Source organism: Danio aesculapii, chromosome 17 (genome assembly GCF_903798145.1).
Source record: "Danio aesculapii chromosome 17, fDanAes4.1, whole genome shotgun sequence".
NCBI classification, from domain to species: Eukaryota; Metazoa; Chordata; class Actinopteri; order Cypriniformes; family Danionidae; genus Danio; species Danio aesculapii.
In genome coordinates this window covers 2,487,897-2,513,298 of record NC_079451.1, presented here as the reverse complement: position 1 = coordinate 2,513,298, position 25,402 = coordinate 2,487,897, and the positions used below count along the sequence as shown (strand labels likewise).

General features: G+C 38.5%; 1 protein-coding gene across 4 annotated transcripts in view; it reads left to right on the top strand.

Moving 5' to 3' along the window:
* fermt2 (FERM domain containing kindlin 2) overlaps positions 1–25,402 on the top strand; it is an 88,848-nt gene that overhangs the window by 24,970 nt on the left and 38,476 nt on the right. For 2 of the 4 annotated variants that reach the window (XM_056476451.1, XM_056476450.1), the window contains exons 3-5: positions 337–570; positions 15,233–15,361; positions 23,768–23,800. In XM_056476451.1, the coding sequence (XP_056332426.1) occupies positions 337–570; positions 15,233–15,361; positions 23,768–23,800 (396 nt within the window). The remainder of the gene's footprint in view (positions 1–336; positions 571–15,232; positions 15,362–23,767; positions 23,801–25,402) is intronic. The other 2 variants (XM_056476452.1, XM_056476453.1) reach the window with 1 other exon arrangement.

Genomic DNA, 25,402 nt, shown 5'->3' with positions numbered 1-25,402 from the left:
TACTAAGATAAGCAATAGCCTGTTGACTCCATTTTGTATTGTTTTGCTAATTATTTTGCAGTGGAATAATACGCATTGGACTCGATGAATTCTATGGTCTTGAATACGAAAAAACGCATACAAAATGGATGACTCTATGCTGCTCCATCTGAAAGCAACAGCTGGAGGTTTACCAGAACCGGCTTTACTGACAAAATGTGCATGAAAATCACCTTCGATTAATGGCCTCAGCTCTAAAAACTTGACTTTGACTTTGTCTCCACAGATGGTATGGATGGTAACAAAGCTAGTGCGATTCCTAACCTTCTCCCATTTCCCTTTCTTTCTTTTGCGCAGATGTGAAAAAGGACTGGTCAGATCATGCGCTGTGGTGGGAAAAGAAGAAGACCTGGCTACTAAAGACCCACTGGACGCTTGATAAATATGGCATTCAGGCCGACGCCAGGCTGCTGTTCACGCCGCAGCACAAACTGTTGCGTCTCCAGCTGCCCAACATGAAGCACATGCGAGTGAAAGTCAACTTCTCTGACCGCGTCTTCAAGGCCGTGTCCGACATCTGCAAAACCTTCAGTGAGTGCTGCCTTTCCTAAAATATCACTCCATTAGCTTAACTCAATGTTCCTGCAGGTTGCAAAGGACCATACGTCATGATAATTGTGTTATTTTGATGTACATTAGAGCCGTTCGTCTTTTTTGCCGAGCACAGATGTAGGGTTTGCATGGAGAGATGGCGCTAAATCAGAATACAGTGGCAGCTTAAAGGCCTGTGAAATATATTAAGAAATACAATAGCCAATAGTCTTTATTTTTGTCCCAACCATGTTAGCCTACTGCTAACACTGAAATAAATACATTTTTACAGTTGAATGCACTCGGCATGGGTATTGTTAAGGTTTTAACGGTATTACAACTATTATCGATACCGCTTATCGGTTCGGTACTTTAGCGGTTCTCTTATCGGCCCTTTTTGTAGTGTTTTATTTATTTTAATTAAATTTTTTATGAAAAACAAAACAAATTGAACGTTATTAACAACACTTTATATTATTATTACGTTTTTAATGTAAAATAAAACTGAACCGATAATTGTAAAACAAATAAATAGTTTTTTTCCTAAAGGAATACACAATGGTTTAAAGGAAAAGGTCTACTTTCTTGATTTATTGTGCTCCCTGCAGTTGAAAATACTCTCTTTGAGTTGCAAAATGCAGTTAAATAAGATAATGTTTCTGATTTTTCATTAACGCATTCACATAAATGAGTTAACAGTGTTTTGGGAGTTAGCTGTGTTATTAATACAGTTTTGGAGCATCTTTACAATGTAAAAATAAGCAGTTTTTATAATTTCTTAATAAGCATAGTTTATTATTAGGTTATTCATAGGTTATATTTGTAAATGCAGCTGACTAAAAACATTTTTAATGTTTAAGATTTATTTCGGCCACTGCAGAATAAATACAGTTTTCAATGTTACTGAATGTGTGTGTTTATTTAACTATTTATATTAACTTATTCTAATTTAGGTGATGCTGCTGACATAACGAAGGATGATGTAACGTTACCGTTACCTAGGCAGTCAAAAACTTTTAATGTGTCTTTCTGCAGTTAATGACGGTTATTTTCACTTAGCCTGATTGTTTGCGTTTCCGCTTATACAAGGAAACTACTGGTTGCGTTTGTTGCAATGTGCATTGTCGCTGTCAACTTGGGAAATACAACCCATTTGGTTCACTCCGCAAGCTTAAGAGCTGTGTGCGCGCGAGTCTGTGTCGCGAGCTGTGTGTGTGTGCACTTAGCATGAGCCTCCGCTCAGTACGTGTGCACAGCCGAGAGCAGTAAAAGCTTTAATAGGATACTTAACGCGCTCGCCGAAAACACATTTTGAGTTTGGAAATTTGCCAATTGTGCAGACGAATATCAGATATCGCAAATTAGAAAAGGTCGTTCAGTTAAATTATGCTACTGTAAATGATGTTTATTCAGCAATAATTTTCCAGTATGGATAGCTGAACCGTTAACGGCAGAGCTTATCGATACTTCTATGTTTTATAATGTATACCGAGTTTCGGTACCTATTCCTAGACTACACAGTATAGTGACTTGTTTAGAAATAAACATTTCAGCCAGTCAGTGTCCTGTTTTGGCGAGAGGAAGGTCACTGTTGACTAATGTAAAGTTGACATCAGTTTAAAGATGGTAAAAGCACGACCAACATGGCAGCGAATCGTTTAGGTTCATTTCAATTGCAATTTAGCTGTAGTTTGAAACCATCTTTGGTTATAAAAAGGCAATTTTCAGGGATTCTGTCCTATAATCTTGTTTAGTATCGTTACAAATAAAACTAATCAATAAATGTTCAGGAGATTCAGGATAGCACTTAATTTAATTAATTAATTTAACAGTTATACAGGCGGTGTGATCGTATTGGAATATGGAAACCAAAATAATGTACTTCTGAATGAATACGTTTCGTAACACTGCAGTGTGTTCCAGTTAACCCTACAGCCTTCATTTTCACAGATAACTCTAGAAACTAGAAAGACTTTGATTCAGATCTAAATAATTAAGGTTATGTCTTTAATAACCCTGTCAGGACTTATTTGTTCAAACTTTTTATTTAAAATGATCTAAAACAACACAGTTATTGATGTTCTTTTCTGGGACAACTTGATTTTTTATGTTTGATCTATTTAAATTTGTAAAAACTAATGAGTTCACTTAATTTTTTCATGATGCCCCAACACTAATCGATTGTATGGAACCCAGCTTTTTTACAGTGAGGACTCTGAATAAATTTGTAATGAACTCTAAATCTAGTGATTCTTGTGTAGTTTGATATTACACACTATATTTTTCTTTTCATTATATTTGTTATGATTTGTCAGTGAATGAATGAATTCATGCATGATCTTATAGACATTGTAGCTGCTTCGTTGCGGCTTTCATCATCAAACCGTGAGCTTTGTTTTATAAGATTGTGTCCTGGTAAATAGACTTAAGGATTACATCTTGAAATGAAGCTAATGCAGCATTTGGCTCAAATAATACAAGCTGATGTGGTGATATTTACTACCATGCAATGCGTCATTGTGTTATTGCTTACTTTGGTACTGTTACTTTTAGGTTTGGGGCACTTCAGTATGCCAACGTATGGTGCACTTCAACACATTTCTTGCATTTTTGCTATTTGACTGGCCATTTTTATTGGGTAAACACACTGAGCTGTCATCATTAGCCTTTCTTAGACCTAGCGTGCCCTTGAACTGCTCCAAATCCTGTTTTATAAACAGCTCTTATCAATGTTACTGGCTGATGGCGAGTCCATTTATAGAAAACAAGGCCGTATGAGCACTTTGAGGTTGACAGTACCTGCAGAAATAGACCTTAGACCTGGAAAGAAGTCACATGACCTCCTCTTGCAAATCAATACCAATTGATTGTGTGTCTCTGTCTCGCTTATAAAATTTTAGAATAATTTTTTGATATTTTACATAACGCAGTTGCATTCATTTATAGTAAAAGCACTATAGGGGCTGTTTACATATTGCGTCTTTAGCGTAAGTTCATTATAAATTGGGAGCACTCACGTTTTTCAGGCGCACCTAGTTGAAAACATCTCAACACACTGAACTAGTGACTAGAACTAGCCGTGAACTCTGAGTGTGCCTCACATAGGTGAGTGAGCTTGATAACCCACTCAATGTACTTAAACACTGCAGTGCTTTTTAATTTTCTCTATAAATAAAACTTGTATCAGAGCTGCAGCTAGGGTTTGTCTGAGGGAACGGGGGTGATGGTCGACTAGCAATAACAGACACCATAGGAGCGTGAGTGCAAATCACATTGTAATTGGTGAAAGAAGCTATGCACCTCTTGATTTACATGCGCTTTTAGATGCAATATGTGAACAGTATGGAGCCAGATCAGTCTATTTTGAGTTTACGAATTGGATTTGCGTACTTCTGAATCGTATTTTGACTTTACGAATTGGATTTGCGTACTTCTGAATCGTATTTTGAATTTACGAATTGGATTTGCGTACTTCTGAATCATATTTTGAGTTTACAAATTGGATTTGCGTACTTCTGAATCGTATTTTGAGTTTACGAATTGGATTTGCGTACTTCTGAATCGTATTTTGAGTTTACGAATTGGATTTGCGTACTTCTGAATCGTATTTTGAGTTTACGAATTGGATTTGCGTACTTCTGAATCGTATTTTGAGTTTACGAATTGGATTTGCGTACTTCTGAATCGTATTTTGAATTTACGAATTGGATTTGCGTACTTCTGAATCATATTTTGAGTTTACAAATTGGATTTGCGTACTTCTGAATCGTATTTTGAGTTTACGAATTGGATTTGCGTACTTCTGAATCGTATTTTGAGTTTACGAATTGGATTTGCGTACTTCTGAATCGTATTTTGAGTTTACGAATTGGATTTGCGTACTTCTGAATCGTATTTTGAGTTTACGAATTGGATTTGCGTACTTCTGAATCGTATTTTGAGTTTACGAATTGGATTTGCGTACTTCTGAATCGTCATTTTGAATTTACGAATTGGATTTGCGTACTTCTGAATCGTATTTTGAGTTAACGAATTGGATTTGCGTACTTCTGAATCGTATTTTGAGTTTACGAATTGGATTTGCGTACTTCTGAATCATCATTTTGAATTTACGAATTGGATTTGCGTACTTCTGAATCGTATTTTGAGTTAACGAATTGGATTTGCGTACTTCTGAATCGTATTTTGAGTTTACGAATTGGATTTGCGTACTTCTGAATCGTCATTTTGAATTTACGAATTGGATTTGCGTACTTCTGAATCGTATTTTGAGTTAACGAATTGGATTTGCGTACTTCTGAATCGTATTTTGAGTTTACGAATTGGATTTGCGTACGTCTGAATCATATTTTGAGTTTACGAATTGGATTTGCGTACTTCTGAATCGTATTTTGAGTTTACGAATTGGATTTGCGTACTTCTGAATCGTATTTTGAGTTTACGAATTGGAGTTACGTACTTCTGAATCGTATTTTGAGTTTACGAATTGGATTTGCGTACTTCTGAATCGTATTTTGAATTTACGAATTGGATTTGTGTGTTTTGAAGCATATTTTGAATTTACGAATTGGATTTGCGTACTTCTGAATCGTGTTTTGAGTTTACGAATTGGATTTGCATACTTCTGAATCGTGTTTTGAGTTTACGAATTGGATTTGCGTACTTCTGAATCGTATTTTGAGTTTACGAACTGGATTTGCATACTTCTGAATCGTATTTTGAGTTTACGTATTGGATTTGTGTGTTTTTGAAGCATATTTTGAATTTACGAATTGCACTTTGCAAATGTTAATTTTATTGTGAACGTATGAAATTTGTTTTGTAAATGTATTATTTTTGAGACTGATCTGGCTCCATAAATAGCACCTATGCCTGTGTGCTGAGTAGTGTTGGAAGTTCACAACAGTTCAACTGGCGGCAGCTGCAAACAGACAGTGAGAATGTGACCGACAACACATATCATATCTGTCTGCTCTCTCTCTGTTTCTCTCTCTGTCTCCCTCTCTCTCTGTTCCAGCTGCCAGTTTCCTCTTCATTAGTTGGAATCACTTGGTCATACAGGCAGAGAGAAAAGCAGATATTATTCATCCGCAGAAATGGACGTGCATAGAAATGACCACTTTCAAATGACTTCCAATTACATCGAACAGAAATGAGTAATGCATGAAGCTCTAATGATTTCAAAGCAAGTCTGAGTCAAGAAATCCAATTTTGCTTGATCTTCTGATTTGTAAGAGGTCATTGTACTGTAAAAACATCCTGTGGCTTTCAGAACTTCCTCTTAATTCTAAAAGCAGCTTTTATTGAAACCAAACGGCCATAGTGGCTTTTTTTTTTCCAGATTTTGTTTCTCAGTATGATGTAATGGTGTGAGGAAAGGCCCCCTCTGCAGAAATAATAGCATTAAAATCAATGTCTCTTTAACACAACTGACCAGTTTGACCATTATCTTTAAGTTACAGGTCCATGGTGTATGTGTGTGAATGAATGAGTGTATGGGTGTTTCCCAGTGATGGGTTGCAGCCATAGACTGTAAAATATATGGACGTAGCATCCGTGACCTCACCCATAGATTTTCTGAACACTGCAAAAGAAGCTACAAGTAGGCGCGGCCAACCGTCGCCATTTTGTTCGCGCGTCATCGCACCCACGGTGGGATACCAAACAAGGGCAAAGCGGCAGAGAGTGAGCGGAGCTACAGACACCTGCTGGCACTTTGCTTAGACCTGGCAGACAGACTTTACTTTGGGAGAAACGCTTGATACTTTATTACCTGCGACTCGTTTGTGTTCTGACCACATGTGCTTGGCTGTACACTATATCAATAAAGTGTTTAGACTTTTAAAAACACTGTTGTAATACATTGAGCCACTAAACATTGCTCTTATGACATTTTTCTACAGGAGGAAAATGCAAAATACTTCCAAACACTTCAGATATAGTGTGTGTGTTAGTAAATGCAAGACTATTGATAAACTCCAGCATAACACTGTATGATAACGCTTCAGATGACTGTTTTAGAGCCTACAGCTAATCAATTTGTCATATTCTGGAGTGCTTTACGGGTCTAAAGAAAAATATTAATGATAAATGATCTTAAATAAAACAGATACATTTATAGAGATGGTGTATAAGTATATAACTTTACTCACATGGGAAACGGAGGCCACGTGAATGGTTTGTGAGCACAATTAAGTGCACACAGCATCCCATATCATCTGATAATTGTAAGAAATAAGTCCAAAAGGCAGCTGACTGTGTAAAGCCACATAAAACAACACAAAAATACGATGAACATGCCGAGATCAGTGGCTAATCTGCCGGATTCAGCTGAGGTGAAGTGACGGCGACCAGCGAGACCTAGCTGTCACTCAAGTGGCCACGCCCTTAATTATGCAAACTTAATATAACCTAATATAAAGGAAATGGATGAGTTATAAATAAATTCACCCCCCTCACAGTTGTCATGGAGGGTAATATTAGCTATATGAACCAAAATCGTTCTTTGTACCAGGCTGTAAACACCTTTTTTTCTGCTGTAAATTTGGCCATTCTAACAGTGGGCTCAATTGAAATTTGCTCTATTATGGAGCAGGACTAGCGGAATTTTGATGAATTGCAGTTTCAGTTACTTCCGTATTGGCTTCCCGAGGGAGAGCGGGAGGTAGCAGCTTGGTTGCAGCCAGAAGGGCATCCGCTGCGTAAAACATATGCTGGATAAGTTGGCGGTTCATTCCGCTGTGGCAACCCCTGATTAATAAAGGGACTAAGCCTAAAAGTCGACTTAGTAATTATTATTAAGTCAGTTCAAAGACTGTATTGAGGCTTTTCACACTTTCTATATACAATAATAAGTGTTATGGTTGGTAATTTGCTGTATTTCATGTTGTTGTTTTTTTTTTGCAAGTTCATTACTATAAAATTGGTCTTAAATTTCAATCTCCGTGGTATTAAAACCTCTTAAATATAACTCTTAGACACATGCAGATACCCTGCTTGCAAAACGGGATCAGTTTTAATCATTGCGTGGGTGTTTGAATTGAAATCACCTTTTAATGAATAAGCATGCTGCTCTGCCATGTTTAAAATTAACATATCATTTATTTAATGAAAACATTTCAGTGCCTTTCACGTCAGTATGTAATTATATTAATTTAATTCAACTGTATCTACACTAATGCAGTAGAAAAATTAGAAAAGAAACCCTAACAGCGCTTACATTTACTGTCGGAAACTGGGGAATAAAATATCCAATGCTAACTGTATAAGATCCTACAGTAGATCTGCAACCCAGCGTAATGTGTAATGAGGTTTTACCATGTTTCACTACTTTTAGAGTAGCTTTAATATAGAATAAATGCAGTTCATGACCCCTTTAAACCCAATGTGATGTTGAAAGTCCTAACCACTCACAGTCATGAGCAAGCTGGACATTTGGAGAATACATTATGGCTTTCTAGAAAATTAAGAATGTAGCAGTGGAAAGGTTTTTGGGGCTTTTGTGAATTGTATTTGCCCATGCAATGGTTGCCACCACCCATGAGGTGAATCTGATCCCATTATCACAGTGGTTTCCGGCCACATTCCTCAAGAGCCCCCAACCGTGCACATCTGCATGACTCTTTAATCAAAAACACCTGACTCCACCCATCAGCTCATTAGCAGAGAATAAGGCTGATTTGTCCGTGAGTATGTTTGCATGAGCATGGTGAATGTGATATGCACACAAAGCAAACTTCCACCAACATCGCAATAAGACATCCTTTCCGCTGGCGGAGCACACAGCGTTTTCTGTAACTTTCACATGGTTCCGCACCCAAAGATACATGAATCCAGGCTGAGCTGGGTGTATGGGCATGTGACGGCACCTTTAGAAATCCCAAACCAATGCCAAGCATATATTTTGTGCACAGGTTGTCCAATGCATTTTAAGTACATTATTATTTATTAGTCTGTATCTGTAAGATTTTGCATCAAGCATGCTGTTAGTTTGAATAGCGCTGTCAAAAGTATCGACTTCGGTACCAATCGGTACTGAAATAAATTTAAAAAGTCCAAATTCTGATAACATTTGTGCGCGGACACTGGAGAGTTACAAAGCCGTATTGATTAGCAGATCTGTATATGAGCATGAGCAAGCCACTTCCATTTGGTAAACAGCGGTGAAAAGTGGTAAACTGATGACCTTGAGGACCAATCACAGTCATTTCTGTTGAGCCGGTGAACACAATAGCCAATCATCTGTGTTTAAGAATGTGCTCAAATGTTAGCAGAAAATGGACGCTTATCGATTGGTACCGAAGTCAAAACCTTTGACAGTTTAGATAAATAAAATGCAGACTAAGTTACTAATTTCCATAACTGTACTAAAAACAATCATTTTCCTCTAATATATGGATGACTAAATTCATGCATTTAGCAACTCCACGAGCTGACCTCTTTTTCAGGCTTTAGGAGACAAGTAAAAGATGTAATGTTAGGGACACAATGCAGCTACTCCTTTAGCAAATGCCACAACCACATTTTTATTTGACATCATTCCAATAAAGGCTATTTTTGACCATATATTTTTTTGACAAACTCTATTTAATGACCTAACATAAATAAACATTGTAAATTTAACACGCCTCTATTGAAAACCAATTTAAATTTGCATTTTATAAAATATGTTCTTGTCTCTGCAGTTTATGTTGTAGAACGAAGAGCTGAAGTATTGTCAAGTTACTAAAGACGTCATTTAAGTAGATGTTGAAAATGTGAGATACAGAGGGAACCCATGGCACCATGTTTTTCTGGGTTCTGACGTCATTACTGCAGCACTCTATATGGGTTAGTGGTGGAACAGATCACAAATCTCACGATTCGCATCACATTATTTTATTTTTAGTCACGGATCGGACCATTTTTCAGATCTCGATCTTTTAATGCCTAATCGTGCAGCTTACATGAAATGCATTAATACAGGCTAAACAAGTAGTGACAGAAAACACCTTTAATAACCTAAGAAACCCACCACTTCTCAAATAACCCCTCACAACTTCATCCGTCATCGTTGTATTTTACAGGAATGCCTAAATGCTTTCATATATGTGATATGAATGACATGAGAGGCAATCTCTCTCTGCGATCATTACACATTTAGGAAAGAAAATGTGTTAATCCACGGCTCACGTGTGTTCCGACCTGCGGGTTGTAATCCATACAAATCAAGGATCATCCGTGATCCGTTACACCCCTAATACGACAATTTCATGCCAATCAGGGCTGTTTCAGATTTGACAAAAATCAGTTTGTCAAGGCAAACCTATAAAATGAACATGACTCTGTGCTGCTGTCGCATAAGTGAGTGTGGCTCAGAGCCTCCACCTTCTTCCAAGTGGAGATTTTGTCAGGTAATTTTTGCTGTTCATTCATACCCAGTTTCCACAAAGGCTGATTGATTGCTGGTTCAGAGCCAGAGCATACTTCTGAATTACTTCTTTGTCTTTTGACATGCAAAGCACCGGACCAGGAAAAGTGTTTTTTAAGCAGCACCAAAACACTGCTGGGCAAGAAGTAAGAAGTTCTCGTGTCAGGATTTGGAAAGTTGAACAGAAGCTTTTGAAATTACAAGCTAAACATGTTTTTTTTTAGTTGTTGTAATCTTCATCTATGCAAAGTACTGCACATTAAATCTCTGAGTTTCTTTGTTGTGTTGAACATAAAAAGATATTTCGAAGAATGGTGGTAACCAGACAGTTGAAGTGCCCACTGACTTCCATAGTAGACCTGCACGATATTGGGAAACTGACATTGCCATATTTTATTTTTCTGTATTATGATATGAATATAATTTTACATGATGACTTGAGTAACTCTGTTTGGAAAGAGTTCATAATTTTACATAGATTAGGATGATTTTGTAGAGGGGGGTGGGTAGTGCTTTTGCATAAAACATACAATAAAGAAGATACTAATTAAATAAGCCAGGCTTTTGTGGTTTTCTGTGGAGTCAAATAGTAATCAAATGTAAAGGAACTCTGTATAGGCTTCATTGTATTATTAATCAAACAATTAATATTGGTTAAAGTGACACTCTTTGTCATTTCTTGTGCCCAAATGGTCTAAATTAGCTTGAAATCATACAGTCACAGGCCTTAAACCCATCCAAATAAAAATATTCCACCGTATCAGATTAGAGTTCAACCTATAGTGTCTCCACAAAGCACATGCTCTGAACTGTGGTTACTGGTTAATTATAATCCCAACTCCACTTTACAGATCCTGCGATGTGAATATTGCAGATTCACACATTGCGATATCGATGCTGAAGCAATATGTTGTGCAGTCGGATTCCATACGATGTAAAAAATGGCTAATCTCATTTTAATTTGGAACAAGTAGTGCGTAAGCTAGTGTCAGTATTGTTGGTTTTTAAGATATCTATAAGCTCGTTTGTCCCAAAACAGTGACAAAATTTGCTTTTAGAAGATATAAACCTGATATGAACATGTAAAGCTTGTGGTTTGTCACACAACCAACGGTTTTATTCAGGTTAACCCATACTACAGTTTCTCATCAAATCATAACCAATCAAATGCTCTCTAGTGTCTGACAGGCCCCGCCCTATTCAAGACGTTCTTACTTTTCATTTGATGCTCTTGAGCTCAACCGCTCTCACTGGCAAATAAACCGTTATAAAACGAAACACTATTGGCCGTCTTTTTAAAGGGGAGGAGCTACTGTCAAACATCGAATTAAAAAATGCACATTTCATAGCATTCAATTAATTTAGATCAGCACTTTTACCTTTAGTCTTCTGTTTTCTTCGTTAGACTTGATCTGAAAGAGTTGTGAATGCTTGTAATATGCTCTTGAAGAAATCTGTGTGTCATTTAGAGGCCGTATCAGTATTCAGCGTGGTCTTAATGCTGCTATCGGTTGTTTTGTGTGTCTGCGGGATGTTTTCTTCCCTAAAAACGAAATGAATTGGGCTGAGTTTGCTATTTATGAGTGAGTAGACTGCATTTCTCCAGAGCGCTCTTGACTAACGCAAGAACTGCTCGTGACGAAACGAGCAATGTGTGAGCGTTCACGTAGAGTTATGGCTGTTTGATTTGGGAGCGTTTGCTGAAGGATCTTCTGTTTGTTGATTGGAATTTGTGAGGAGGCGCTCGCTCGCTCACTCCCAGCGCTGACCCGCTGCAGTTCGCTCGCATATGGCTGTAAAAGGGCAGACGCGGGGAGAGAGAGAACTGCCATCTGGTAGTTCTTAAAACCTCTGGAATGCTTTTGCTTTAGTAACACAACTAAACAAGCCATTCCTGCCAAGCCATGAAGCCCCTCCCCATCACACACACACACACTCCGTCACACTCTCTTCCTTCAGGACTGTGGAAAATCCAGAGAAGGAGAGTCGTCCTGCCATAATGTTGTCGAGAATTGAAGTGCAGGAATTTCAGAAATTTGATGTCGAAATGCTCAACACCAATATTTACAAAGACGATTTTAAAACCAATGACAGAAATTGGAGTTGAAAATTGGAATAATTGGAGTTCCTTTAAATTGTTGGCCTGCTTAAGACAATGAACGTCACAGTTTAGAGCCGTATGCTGTAAATGCAGATTGAATTGGAGGATCCAGTCATGAGAATACCGTTCATTCATTCATTTTCCTTCGGCTTAGTCCCTTATCTATCAGGGGTCTCAACAGCGGAATAATTCGCCAACTATTCCGGTTGTTGTGGATGCCCTTCCAGCTGCAACCCAGTACTGGGAAACACCCATACACACTCATTCACTCAAACACACTCATACGCTACGGGCAATTTAGTTAATCAATTCATCTATAGCGCATGTGTTTGGGCTGTGGGGGGAAGCTGGAGCACCTGGAGGAAACCCACACGAACACGGGGAGAACATGTAAACTGTACACAGCGAGGACTCTTAACCAATGACCTTCTTAGTGTGAGATGACAGTGCTAACCACTGAGCCACCATGCCACCGTTTCATCGTACATTTAATAATTAAATATAAAAAATAATCTTTGTCATCTAAAGTAGGGTCAGGCGATGTCGACCAATTTGGCATTGTACGATGTCTAATGTAAAACATCACGATGGACGATAGCATCGTCGTGGTAATCGGTGGTGAATTAATTATTCATGAATAATTAATTAATTCATAATGAATGAATTATTTGTAGCCTACCGTTTCAACTACCTGACCCGCATGGTCTTTGTTTTACCCATAACCAAATCATAAATAAATAAAGAGAAGTTACACACAAATTATAACCTGTCAATCACTTTTTCCATGAGACTCTGGCATGAATAGGCAGAGTGATCTGTGTCGTTATAATGGCGTCGACAAACTTGATTGGTTAAAAAAGGTGCACAACCAACAGTATCTGATGTTTTCAATAAAAGTACAAGCGTGAAAGCAAAAGATTACAGCAGTGTACTGACATTGTGACACGTTACCTGATAGATTCAAAAGACCGAAGAGTCATAAGATAGAGACAGGATTAATTAAATATCACGTTAACAACTATAGTGAGATGCCATCCAGCGCTACATCATTGATAAACTGACCGACGTGCACTGCTCTCTGGGGTTTTGTGCTCAAAGCTCCCGCTGACTATTTTTTTCCAATATCATGCAGCCCTAGTTTTAAACCTTATTTAACTTAAGGTTTAAGGAGTAAAATGCATGTTCTCAAGTTGCTGGAAGAAGAAAAAAGGGTTGAATGGTTACATAACACATTTTGTCTGCATGCTCTGCATATATCTAATAATAGTATTCAAACTATTTTATATTTAAAAAAAAATACGTTTAACTCATTGAAATTTCAAAATGTTTTCATGATGATTTCAAAATGATTTGAGGATTTCACAAATTTCAATTCCTGTCGATTTTGCAGTGTCTTCAGAATGTGGTTGGTTAAGGTTGAGGTTAGGCCTAGGGGTAGGTCGAAGGATACTACCAAGTTATTTCCCATGTGATATGATAGGCACATAAGCAAAAGCAAAAACAACGGTGCAATAAAGGGCTACTAAAATAGTCGTGGTGCTTGCACATGCAGGATATTTACTGCATTTATATGTTGTTGCTAAAAGATCACAAGGGTCTTGGCTCAGATCCTTCATTTAATGTGAGTATGTGTGGTATTTTACCCATGAGACGTCCACTAGCAGTGAAACATTATCTTTCAGTGATCAGTAAAGAGCGTATCGAATATATTTGAACTAGCCCATCACTTGTACATTCATTAAAAATGTTGTCATTTCAGATGTGTTGTAATAAATGACTTTTGAGTGCATCGTTTGATGAATGTGAATGAATACATTTAAGTGAATTGACACAAAACTTGAACATCTGAACCCCTAAAACACCACACATCAACCTAAATACATTATACACAGGTGAGTGGGCTTGACAAACCACCTGTAGAAACACTCTTTTCTCTGTGTGCATTGCTTCTTCTTGTTGAATCGCTGAACACCTCCTCAATTGTAACTGTGCATTCACACCGAAGGCGGTGAGAGCGTCACAGGTCGCTCTGGCCGCCCTGGCCACAACGCTGTCTGCCTTCAGCTCCGGCGGAGAGAGCGTCAAAATTCGCTACATTGATCTCATATTTACAGGGGCCGTTGCAGCATATAATATCAGGTACATTCCTGCATAAAACAGGCTTTCTAGCGTGAAAATGTTGCACACTTTTGATCAAATTCATTTAACAATGGAGGATCAAGTTGCATGTGGTGTGGTTTCGCTCCACTTGATTAAACAATATGTCCATATGTCTGAAATATCCTGAAGCGGCGATACTGTTTTGTACTGTCGCATGATATTCCCGCTTTTTTTAAAGAAATGTATATATATATATATATATATAACATTAATGCACATCAGTAACTCTAGTAACTTATTACTACACATCTAGTAACTTATCTAATGTATGTTCCTGTAAGAAAACATTGCAAATAATTGGAAATCTGGTGACCGCAATAATTAAACCCTTGGGAACAACTGTGGTCAGAACCAAAGTCAACAGTGACTGTGCTCTCTGGACTCCTCTCAAGCGTTGGACTTCTTCATTCTGATTGCTTGCCGCCGAACCGCGTCATAGCTCATTACCATAAAGTTTACTTGATTTCAACTCTCCTCGACGGCCACACCGGCCACACATCATTCATTTTCAATGAGAGCCGGCGGCGATAAGCGGCGAAGAGCAGTGCGGCGCGTCTTCTCCGCTTATCGCCGCCGGCTCTCATTGAAAATGAATGATTTCCGGCTACTTTGATGCTCTCACCGCTTTTGGTGTGAACATACGGTAAGTCGCTTTGGACAAAAGCGTATGCTAAATGACTGAATATTAATGTAACCTTCTGTCAAATCACTTGAGTCTACAGTGAAACAGCTGATTCACTCACTGATTCACTCAACAGATCGAGCGCTTTGCTGTGCGCTGGAAGGATGACATGATAGGGGGGAATTATTGACAATAAAGTCACTCATGATTGCATTTATTCTATAGTGGTGTCATTCAGGCTTGTCACGGCATTCAAAAGTTAGCACGTCTGGCGGTCTTAGTACACTTAGTATGTCGGGCTGTCTCCTTTTAAGGCTTCTTGCGATTAGGGGAGGTTTATTGATGAATAATCATGATCAATCTTTCTCAGATATCCGACATCCCGAGGAGCTCTCCTTACTGCGCAAGCCCCGCGACCCCAAAAAGAAGAAGAAAAAGCTGGAGGATGCAGAGGAGGAGACGCTGGAGCTGGAAGGACCACTGCTCACCCCTGGATCAGGTACATCTCACGTCTGTGTTAATGCTGTAATCTCTCTGTCATGGCAGACATGCTGTGGCCTGCTTAATTTCTATCCACTCCACTGTTGGACATTTTGTTCCAAAACTCAGTAAGTCAGCATGATAGCCGACACGGGACATAGTAAATCACTGGCTTTCAGTCTAAATGTTGTATCTGGCGTCTTGTTTATTCTGATAAAGCTGTTTTGTAAATCGTTCGACCATTATGCCTCTGAAGTCTGTCTGAAATATTCTCTGTTTCCAGAGAAGTCGGATTTCATATGTAGCCAGTGTTTGATAAAATGGAGTTTCCTATTAAATTTGTCCTTTTATTTAATTATTTTCTCAAAATATATATTTTTTGTGTGTTATGTAGAGGTGTGAACCTATACTAGTCTCACGGGTTTGGTTCGGTTACGATTATCATGCCATCGATTCGGTTCAATTCGATATTTCGCTGCATCAAGGTGCATTGAAGATGCTTTCCATACACAGTGTTGTATTTTGGGGGGTGGCTATAACAAGCTGTCTGTATAAACACACCCACACACACACACACATGGACACACAGCATCACACTGTCTCTCATTCACACACATACACAAACAGACAGCACCAAACACGCGCACACACACGCCACGCGCGCTTGCTTGCTTGCTCGCTCGGGAGCAATATTGTGAGACCGCCCACTCCAGTTAAAATTACAAAAGAGTTACCGACCGCTCCCACGCTTAATTCGGAAATTTCTCGGAAATTATTCGGAAATCGGAAATGCATACAGCCGACAGGAAAAGAGAGGGGAGAAAAAGTCACGCCAGCAGCCGAGAGGAAAAGTCACGAAGGTGAAATGGGCCACAGTGAGAGAGAGAGAGAAATGGAGTACTTTCATTTCCTTAATCGCAGAGAAATAGGGGCTTCTGCTGTAAGTGCCAGTGAAAGACTTTCTGGAAAACACACACACAGTGAAATTTTTAAGTAGTTGGCGCCTGTAGTGTTGTAAATACCCGCGCTCGCCTCCCTCGCGACAGAACGCATATGAGATAAATGAGGTCAGTACATAATAACCGGTTATGGTAATTACTGAACCGATACCGAATTGTCCGCGTCTGCATCGCGGTGCACCGAAGAAACAATTCATTTTGACACCCCTAGTGTTATGCTTATTGCATTTCATTTCAATGTTTAACTTAAGGTTAGTAGTTTCGTTACAGAAGGCTTTACTAATTAAGGACAAGTATGACATCTATAAACAATTGAATGAAATTCCAGTGAACTGTTTTTAGGCCCAATTTTTCCTCCCAAATATCATTTTTGTCAGTTCCTTTGGACTTCTGTTGTTGGATTGGATTTGAACAGATTGATAAACAATTTGAGTAATTAATGAAACACATCAGTCATTAATTGACGTCAGGAAGTGTAAACTATTAATGACCGATTATTAAAATTGTAGGCCCTCACGCAGTTCTCTAAAAAAATACATTTTTCAAAAAATTCTGTTTTAATTTTGGGATTTTACGCTTTTATTTGATTATCATGATGCTTTCTTAATTTGATTGGGCTAAGAAATGAGCATATTGGAAATACCCAGTGCTGTGGTTCACTCAAAAGTAAGTTAAGATCTTCAAGTTAAAGTTGACATTGTAAGTGCCCTACTTAGGGCTGCCCAATACATCGTTTGAGCAATGATATCGCAATGTGTGCATTCGCAATAGTCACATCGAATGATCTGCAATGAGGAATTGGGATAATAGTAAGATAATAACAGTGTTGTTGTACATTTTACATTACATTTGATTATTCAGTAATATAGAGGTGGGACAAAATATGGATATGCTGATTTATCGTGATAATTCTGCCACCGCGAGACATTATCGATTTAGCCAAGTATCGGTGTTTATTTAAAGGTACAAAAGATCTGAATGAATTCATCAGCCTTGCACTTCTACTGTTTACTGTAGGACATGAGGTGGCACTTGGCGGATCGAAAACACATCAATGACGCAATTTCCCTAAATATATGTGCTGTTAATAAAAGAAAGACATCTCATAATGTTTTGATGCATTTTCCCCCCTTCGTTTACAAATATCATTATATATTGTGGATGGTTTTCTGATCTATCATTGTCGTCATCCTCATTATCATTATCAGGGCCAAAATATCCAGATAGTAACGTGTCGTATTACTGCACCTTAATATCTGACTACTTATTTCACTGTTATTTTTGCTCTTATTTATTTATGTTTGCGATTTGTTTGATACGCTACAAGATTTTTCCAATCAACCTAAATCAGAGATGCCCCTAACGAGGGCCCGCAGGCCAAGGTTGACTCGTGGTAACCTTTGATTCCCATCTGAGAAGAGAGGGAGAATGATGGGGATAGTTTCGAGATTGTCAATTCAAATTTAATGTCACTTTTGTTTGTTTTATAGTAAAAAGCTAACTGAAATTAAATGTTTCGATTAAATGCTGTAAATTAATTAATCAGATTCTATTTAAATGTGCATACTGTCACCCGGCAGTATAGTTTAACTATAGTTATAGTCTATAGTTAAACTATAGTTTATAGTTTTAGTTGCTTCTTGCTGCACAAAAGCTCTTTTAAGAGGTCAATCACACCGAACGCACTTTTTTCATTCGAGAGGATAAACAAACGACAAAATATAAAGCGCAGAGCACTTATTTTTTTCTGTCGCTGGGCAACAACTAAACCAGCTGTGTATTGTGCGTGAGTGTTGCTGTTGATATCGTCATAATTGTAATATGTAATAATATTGTGAAATTCAATATTTGTTAAAGGTGCAGTATGAAAGTTTGAGGGTATCGCACATCTGGTTCAAAACACACACAAGTGCAGGTTGCCAGATTGATGACAATAGCTGGAATGTGCCTGACTATCAAGCATAAAGGATGATATAAGTCGTGTTGTAAATAAAAGCAACGGCATGTGAAAGAGGGAATATTTTCCATAATAAAAGCAGTTGTCCTAACCAACATCTGAAATTTATATTTTATAAAGCCTTATAGAGCCTTATTGAGGAAATCAAGGCAGATTCTGCTGACCTGTGTAGTCATCATTGAACTCCACTGTGTTATAAATGGGATTGTTTGTTTTCATTGCAGTAAGTTATCATTTAAAAAGCTATACTCTAGTTAACTATAGTTATATTAATAGTTATATTATACTATATAACTATTATAGTTATATTAACTATAGTTAATACCATGTAAAGTAATGTTTTCTGTTTATTTTGAAATATTCTGAAATAAATGGCTAATTTTATGTATTATTGTTTGGTATATATACCTTCGGGCCGCAGCATTTGATGATATTTGAGTTTTGGCCCTTTATACTAAAATGTTTAGGCACCCCTGATCTAAATCAATGATTTAAATCCAAATAGAGCTATTCAACACATCTGCCGAAATTGTATTCATATTGCAGAAAACCAAAATTTCGCAATGTCAGATTTTTCCAATATCGTGTAGCCCTAGCCCAGCTTAACCCAATAGATTAGAGTTTGACATAAGCATAACACTCTCTCTTCTCTAAACCACACAACTCAACATCGATCACACTGATTATAGTTACACACTGCACGGCTTCAGATTTGGGCTCAGTCCAAAATCCCAAATCCAGGATTAAGCATTAGAAAGTGATAGTTGACTCATGTCACACTGCATCGCTTATTTGCAGCGTTGACTGTGTTTGATGGTTTAAAACCCACGAAGCTCCACAATGCTTCCATGTGTGGTTGAAGAGCAAGAAAACAAAGGGTTGTTATGTTGAAACAGTGCTGAAATGAGAAATGTGCGGGTTGAGAGCATATCATTTGCAGGCCTGCTGCTCTGGCTGTAATGTCGGCGCTTGAATGGTTTAGATTCCGCACATATTTGGTCACGCTGCCATTTTGAAAGAGCATTGAGCTACATCTCCAGCAACCCCACACATGATGCGCTAAAATCCATTTAGGATGCACAGAGGATGGGCTCCGGCTCCGTCTCCGTCAATAGGGTCTATTGTCCTGGACTCCATGTGAGACGCAAACTCACAACACTAGTGTAGCATGACTGTGTCTGGGATCTGTTCTCCACTTGTTCCTTCATTACTGCCATTTATCCTCAAGATGACCCCCATTAAAATAGTGCAGGAGCCCTGATGTTTAAAGTCGCTGCTTCTTGCTGCACAAAGGCTCTTTTAAGGGGTCAATCACACCTAACGCGCTTCTTTTCATTCTGAAAATGAGAGGATAAACAAACGACAAAGCGCAGAGCACTTATTTTTTTCTGTCGCTAGGCAACAACTAAACCAGCTGTGTATTGTGCGTGAGTGTTGCTGTTGATATCGTCATAATTGTAATGTAATAATATTGTGAAATTCAAGATTTGTTAAAGGTGCAGTACGAAAGTTTGAGGGTATTGCACACCTGGTTCAAAACACACGCAAGTGCAGGTTGCCAGATTGACGACAACAACAGGAACGTGCCTGACTATCAAGCATAAAGGATGATATAAGTCGTGTTGTAAATAAAAGCAACGGCATGTGAAAGAGGGAATATTTTCCATAATAAAAGCAGTTTTTGTCTCAACCAACATCTGAAATTTATATTTTATAAACCGCTTCTGTTTCTCACAGCTGAACAACAGAAAACTGACAATGATCAGCTCAGGTACACCTCATGTGCTTTATCCAGTGTTAAATTCCCATAATGTGAGTCTGAATGCCATTTATTTATATGACATTTATTGCCATACTACTGAAAGCAGCAGCAGATAGTTCATCTCAGATCTGTAAAATAAAATAAACCATCTGAAATTGAGCTTTAGAACTGAGACTCGGCACAAGCCAACACATATCAGTGATTCAGCATCTATATTTAATAATGATAAAGAGGTTTAATATGTATTAATTAGATTATAAACCTCACCATTTCGCTGGAGTGCAGTGCGTGCACTATTCTGTGCTTCTGAATGGCTGTATTTACATTTCTGTCATATTTCGTCTGTTGCAAACAGCCAAATTGCTTCTCACTGCAAATCTCGTCACGTAGCGTGTTGTTAGGACATGAGGTTACGTGTGTATCTAAAGTTTACGGTTGTAATATTTATATTATTTGCTAATTGATAACCACCTCATGTGGAACTCTGAATCTGCAGCTCATTTCGGAGTCGTCTGCTGTACACCGGAGGTCGCATTTCAGTCGCGGACACATATTCTGGGAGACTTCCTGACTGAATGAATGAAATATGCTGTTTTCCAACAAGGCAACCCGGAGTGCTGAAATATAATTGGCTAAACTGGCAGTGGGCGGGTTAAAGGGACCAAACAAAGACAGCCGTTCAGGCACGTAACGCACATTTTCAAAGCAGAATATCTGACTTCAGCATTGTTTTTTAGGTAAACAAGAATGTTCACTTAGCATGTTTCTGAAACATCTGCAGACATATTGGGGTATTTTTGTGCTTTAGAAGAATCAAAAACTTACATACAGCACCTTTAAGTCATACAGGTCCAGATATTGGAAAAATTTGACATTGCAATATTTTGTTTGGCTGTGCTATATATTGCGACATAACTATATTTTGACCTGATTGTTTAAATAGCTCTACTTGGAAAGATTTGATTAATTTAGATCGACTGGGATCAAGTTTTTTTGATAAATTACATTAATAAATTAAATTAAATAAATATGATAAATTACAGGCATATATAAATACTACAGCACAAAAAATAACCATAATTAGTTACAAAATAATTCAAATAACATGGTCATCATCAATGTATAAATAATTGTTTGAGTAATATTTGAACATGTCTTTGTCTTTTAATCATTAATAAACAATATAATCCTGCGATGTGACTATTGCAGATACACACATTGCGATGTCGATGATATTGTTCAACAGTGACCACTAGTCTCTCCTCCATCTTTAAAAGTCTCCATAGTCCTGACAACACAAACACTGCAGGCACCTCAACAGAAACCCGTCTTTGCTTTCATTTGAGTGGAGAATGAGTAAGACGGGACTGACGTAACACGCGTTTTTCGCTCAGAGCTGACTTTTTTCAACTGTGGGTTCACAGCGTGCAACAGCAAAAACGTGAGGCGCACAAAACACTCGCTGCCATTAATAAACCATTCGGAAAAGGTGTCTCTCAGCGCAAAAAGTATGTTTGGTCTGATCAGGGCCTTAGGAAGCAAAAAAAAAACAAAGCTTGAGCTGCCGTGAGCTGTTTGGAAGCAAAACAGGAAATGAGCCGAAGACCCGCTTCTTGATTCCTTCTCAGAGGGACGTTAAGGGCGTGCTCACACTTGATTGTCCCCTCTCCCCCGATGGCCTGCACTCATACTGCCGTTTGCCTTCTGAAACTGAGCACGTTACGTCATTGATGATGCGACTGTTCAGTTTAACAGAAGAGAAGTGCTCTCGCTCAGCACTGTGGAGATTGCTTTAGTCATTTGGGATGCAGTGACACTCTGCAGTGACTTCTGCCGAACAGATCCAGCACTTTTGACGCTCATAAATAATCATAAAGTCCTCATGCTGCAGGTATTAGGAGGTTTGCTGAAGCATCCTTAATAAACATGAAAGTTCGCATTCATTGAAAAGTAAGAATGATTAATAAATCCATCTGAAACAGTCCCTTAAAAAGGATGTCTTGTCTTCAGTTTCAGGCTCAGGTGTGCTTTGCTCTCACACTACAAGTGTAGCGCGCCAAAGCCTAACCAAACTGTGCTCTGGCAGATTTCTTCCAACCGGGCCAGGGCCGGCGAACTGAACCACGCCTGGGCTCGATTCGGAGCACTCACACTTGTCAAGTGAACCAGAAAACACGCCTGGGCAAGGCTCGGATAGCATAGTGTGAGAGTCTCAGAGTCTTTGAGATAAAAATCAGTTTAATAGCAGCATGAGCAGGACAGCAGCTCCACCCAGAAGTATTGTTGCTGTTCCTTTCCCTTCCTCTGCGGATCTTCAGACGACTCCATCTGCTTCAGATGGACTTACTCCAGGGCTACCGTTGCTCACTTTCACACACATGGGCAGAAACTAATGTCTAGCTAGTTTGATCAAATTGAGTTTGTAGCAAAAAAAATCATTAGCACTGCATCATTACTGCAGTATCCAGTGTCACACGGTTCAACTGAAATCATTTTAATATTTGATCAAAAAAACTTTTCATATTATTATTAAAAAGAACGTTTTTGTTAAGTTTGTGGAAATCATGATGATATTTAGTTTTAAAGTTTGACTTAGTAATATATATGAAACTTTTGTATTATTGACCATATATATATATATATATATTTCAAATGAAGTATTTTAATTTGTTAATATTGTTATCTGTCTGTTTTTGACGTTTAAAATAGAAAGTAAAGCTGCTCATGAATTTTTCATTTTTCACTTTGAGGTGAAACTTCATCTTGTCTGAAAGTTAACGGCCTCTTTTTCACTGATGCTGTAATAAAAAAGAAAGTTTCTTTAAAAATATGCAATATGAGAGAACTCATTTATATTGATAAGGATGTGTTTAAACATCATACGTCTATTTCACTTGTCAGAGGAGCTTTTTTCAGATTTTTGTTTGTTTGTTTGCTTTTTGTTGTTCTTTTCAACACGGGCTCATTGGAAATGTGCGCCTCAGCATGAGCATCTTATTGTTAAATGCTAAATGTTTTAGATTAGCTTTTAGATTAGATTTAGGATTTAAATCCAGTAAAGGGCGCTGTTTCCCTTATTTTGGAATCTGCAATGCTTTACTCAGGGTGCGTTTGTTTTTTATACTTTTGTTTCTTATACACATCCTTGTCGTACTGATCAGCTAGCAAACCACTGACCTAAACTCCTCCCTGAACCCAACCAATAATGTTTTCAGAAGCAGACGAAACATTGCACGTTGCTTTTATCTCTTTCGTGGATGCGTGCTTCACTGGACTTGAACACGAGTACAAGCACAACACTGTACAAAGTGAGCTATGAGCAAACTGACCACGTACGAAAAATTGACCATGTGGAGATAGATAGATGTCGCAAAACGTATTCATTTACAAACCATAGACGGCGTTAAGTTGTCTTGGGGCATTTATTTGAGCAGGATAATCCTTCATTTGACGGTAATATGTCCCAGTAAATATCATTGATGTGAGAAGGAACAAAAGTTGTTGGTGTCATACTGCCCCCTAGTGTTCATTTCACCTACAAACTACAGTCGAACATATTGTAAGCATGTATTGCAGAAGACTGAAGCATGCGTTCCCAGTGAGCCTGTGTTGGTTCTTTGTGAAACTCTGTTTACCTTAAATGTCTTTTTCTGATTTTGCATGTAAACACTTTCCTGTCCTCCAAACTGTTAATCTATCCTTTCATTCCCCCTTTTTCTCTCTTGTACACTGTTTCTGTTCCCCAAGCCTCTGATGTACTTTACATTGGACCGGTGAAAGGTAAGGCTCGCTGTTTTCTGGCTTCCTCCATTGCTTCCTTCACTGCTGAAGCAGTCACATGACCTCTGCCGCCTCTGGTCACCTGACACCTCAGCTGACGAGGGTCATGAGATCAGTGCATTCCCACACATTCCCTGAGTTTTGCTCACTTCATCCTCAAATCTACGCAGAACTAGAGATCAGGGAAAAGAAGGAACTCTGAGATGCTCAGCTAGTACTGATGGTGATCATTCAAGCTTTTATCAGAAGCTTGTCATGACGGGTCACAATAAGCAAGCAGGTTTACCAAAATATCATCTATATAGGCCCCGGTATGCTTCAAACTAAATCGAAAAAAGAACTGAAATTATTTAATATCGAACAAAATCTGGCCAAAACAAAGTTCTTTTTCAAATTATTATTATTATTATTATCATTATTATTATTTTAAATATGTAAGATGTATATGTAATATATTTGACAGGACAGTAGGTTGTGGAGGAGGTAACGTGGGAGAGAGAATGGGGGTAGGATAGGGAAAAGTCCTCGAGTTGGGATTCGAACTCAGGACGCCTCAAGTATCAGTGGGATATTGCACCAACAAAACAAAGTTCTTTTTGGGTTTGTTCTGGTAGTTTGAAACTGTGACCACAGCAAACTCTTTAAGGGAGTTCATTTTGGTCCTAAACACCTTTGAGTTGCCAGTGGTTCATGACGATTAAACAATCGATGGATGTGTTCTGCTGATCCGCCTTTTTCAACATGCTTCGTATTCTCGCAGTTCAGAGTGGAGAAAAACATCCAGCACAACACCACCAGCAACATGAACACGCTGGATGATGGAGTAGCAGAGCTGGTACAGATGTATCCGCACCTGTACGATCACTCGCAGAAAGACTCGGAGGGTCCACGAGTTGGGATTTGAACTCGGGACGCCCGGAGTAACACTGGGATATTGCACTGACAAAACAAAGTTCTTTTTGGGTTCGTTTTGGTTGTTTGAAACCGTGACCACAGCAAACTCTATGAGGGAGTTCATTTCCCTAAACACCTTTGAGCTGCCATTGGTTCATGAGGATTACGCAATCGATGGATGTGTTCTGAAGCTCCGCCTTTTTCAACATGCTTAGTATTCTCGCAGTTCAGAGAAGAGATAAACATCACAGAGAATACGTTCTTCGTATTCTCACAGTTTAGAGAGGAGAAAAACATCCAGCACAACACCACCAGCAACATGAAAACTCTGGAGGGTGGAGTAGCAGAGCTGGTACAGATGTATCCGCACCTGTACGACCACTCGCAGAAAGACTCGGAGGGTTTCAAACTGCGTCTAATATAGTTATAAACATTGATGCTTTCAGTGTCTGTTCATGGCAAACATAGTTCAATTCAATTAATGTTTATTTCTGTAGCGCTTTTACAATGTAGATTGTGTCAAAGCAGCTTAACGTAGAAGTTGTAGTAAATTGAAACCGTGTCAGTCCAGTTTTTAGAGCTCAGTTTAGTTCAGTGTGGTTTAATTTTCACTGCTGAAAGTCCAAACACTGAAGAGCAAATCCATCGATGCGCAGCTCCACGAATACTAAACCAAGCAAGCCAGCGGTGACAGCGGCGAGGAACAAA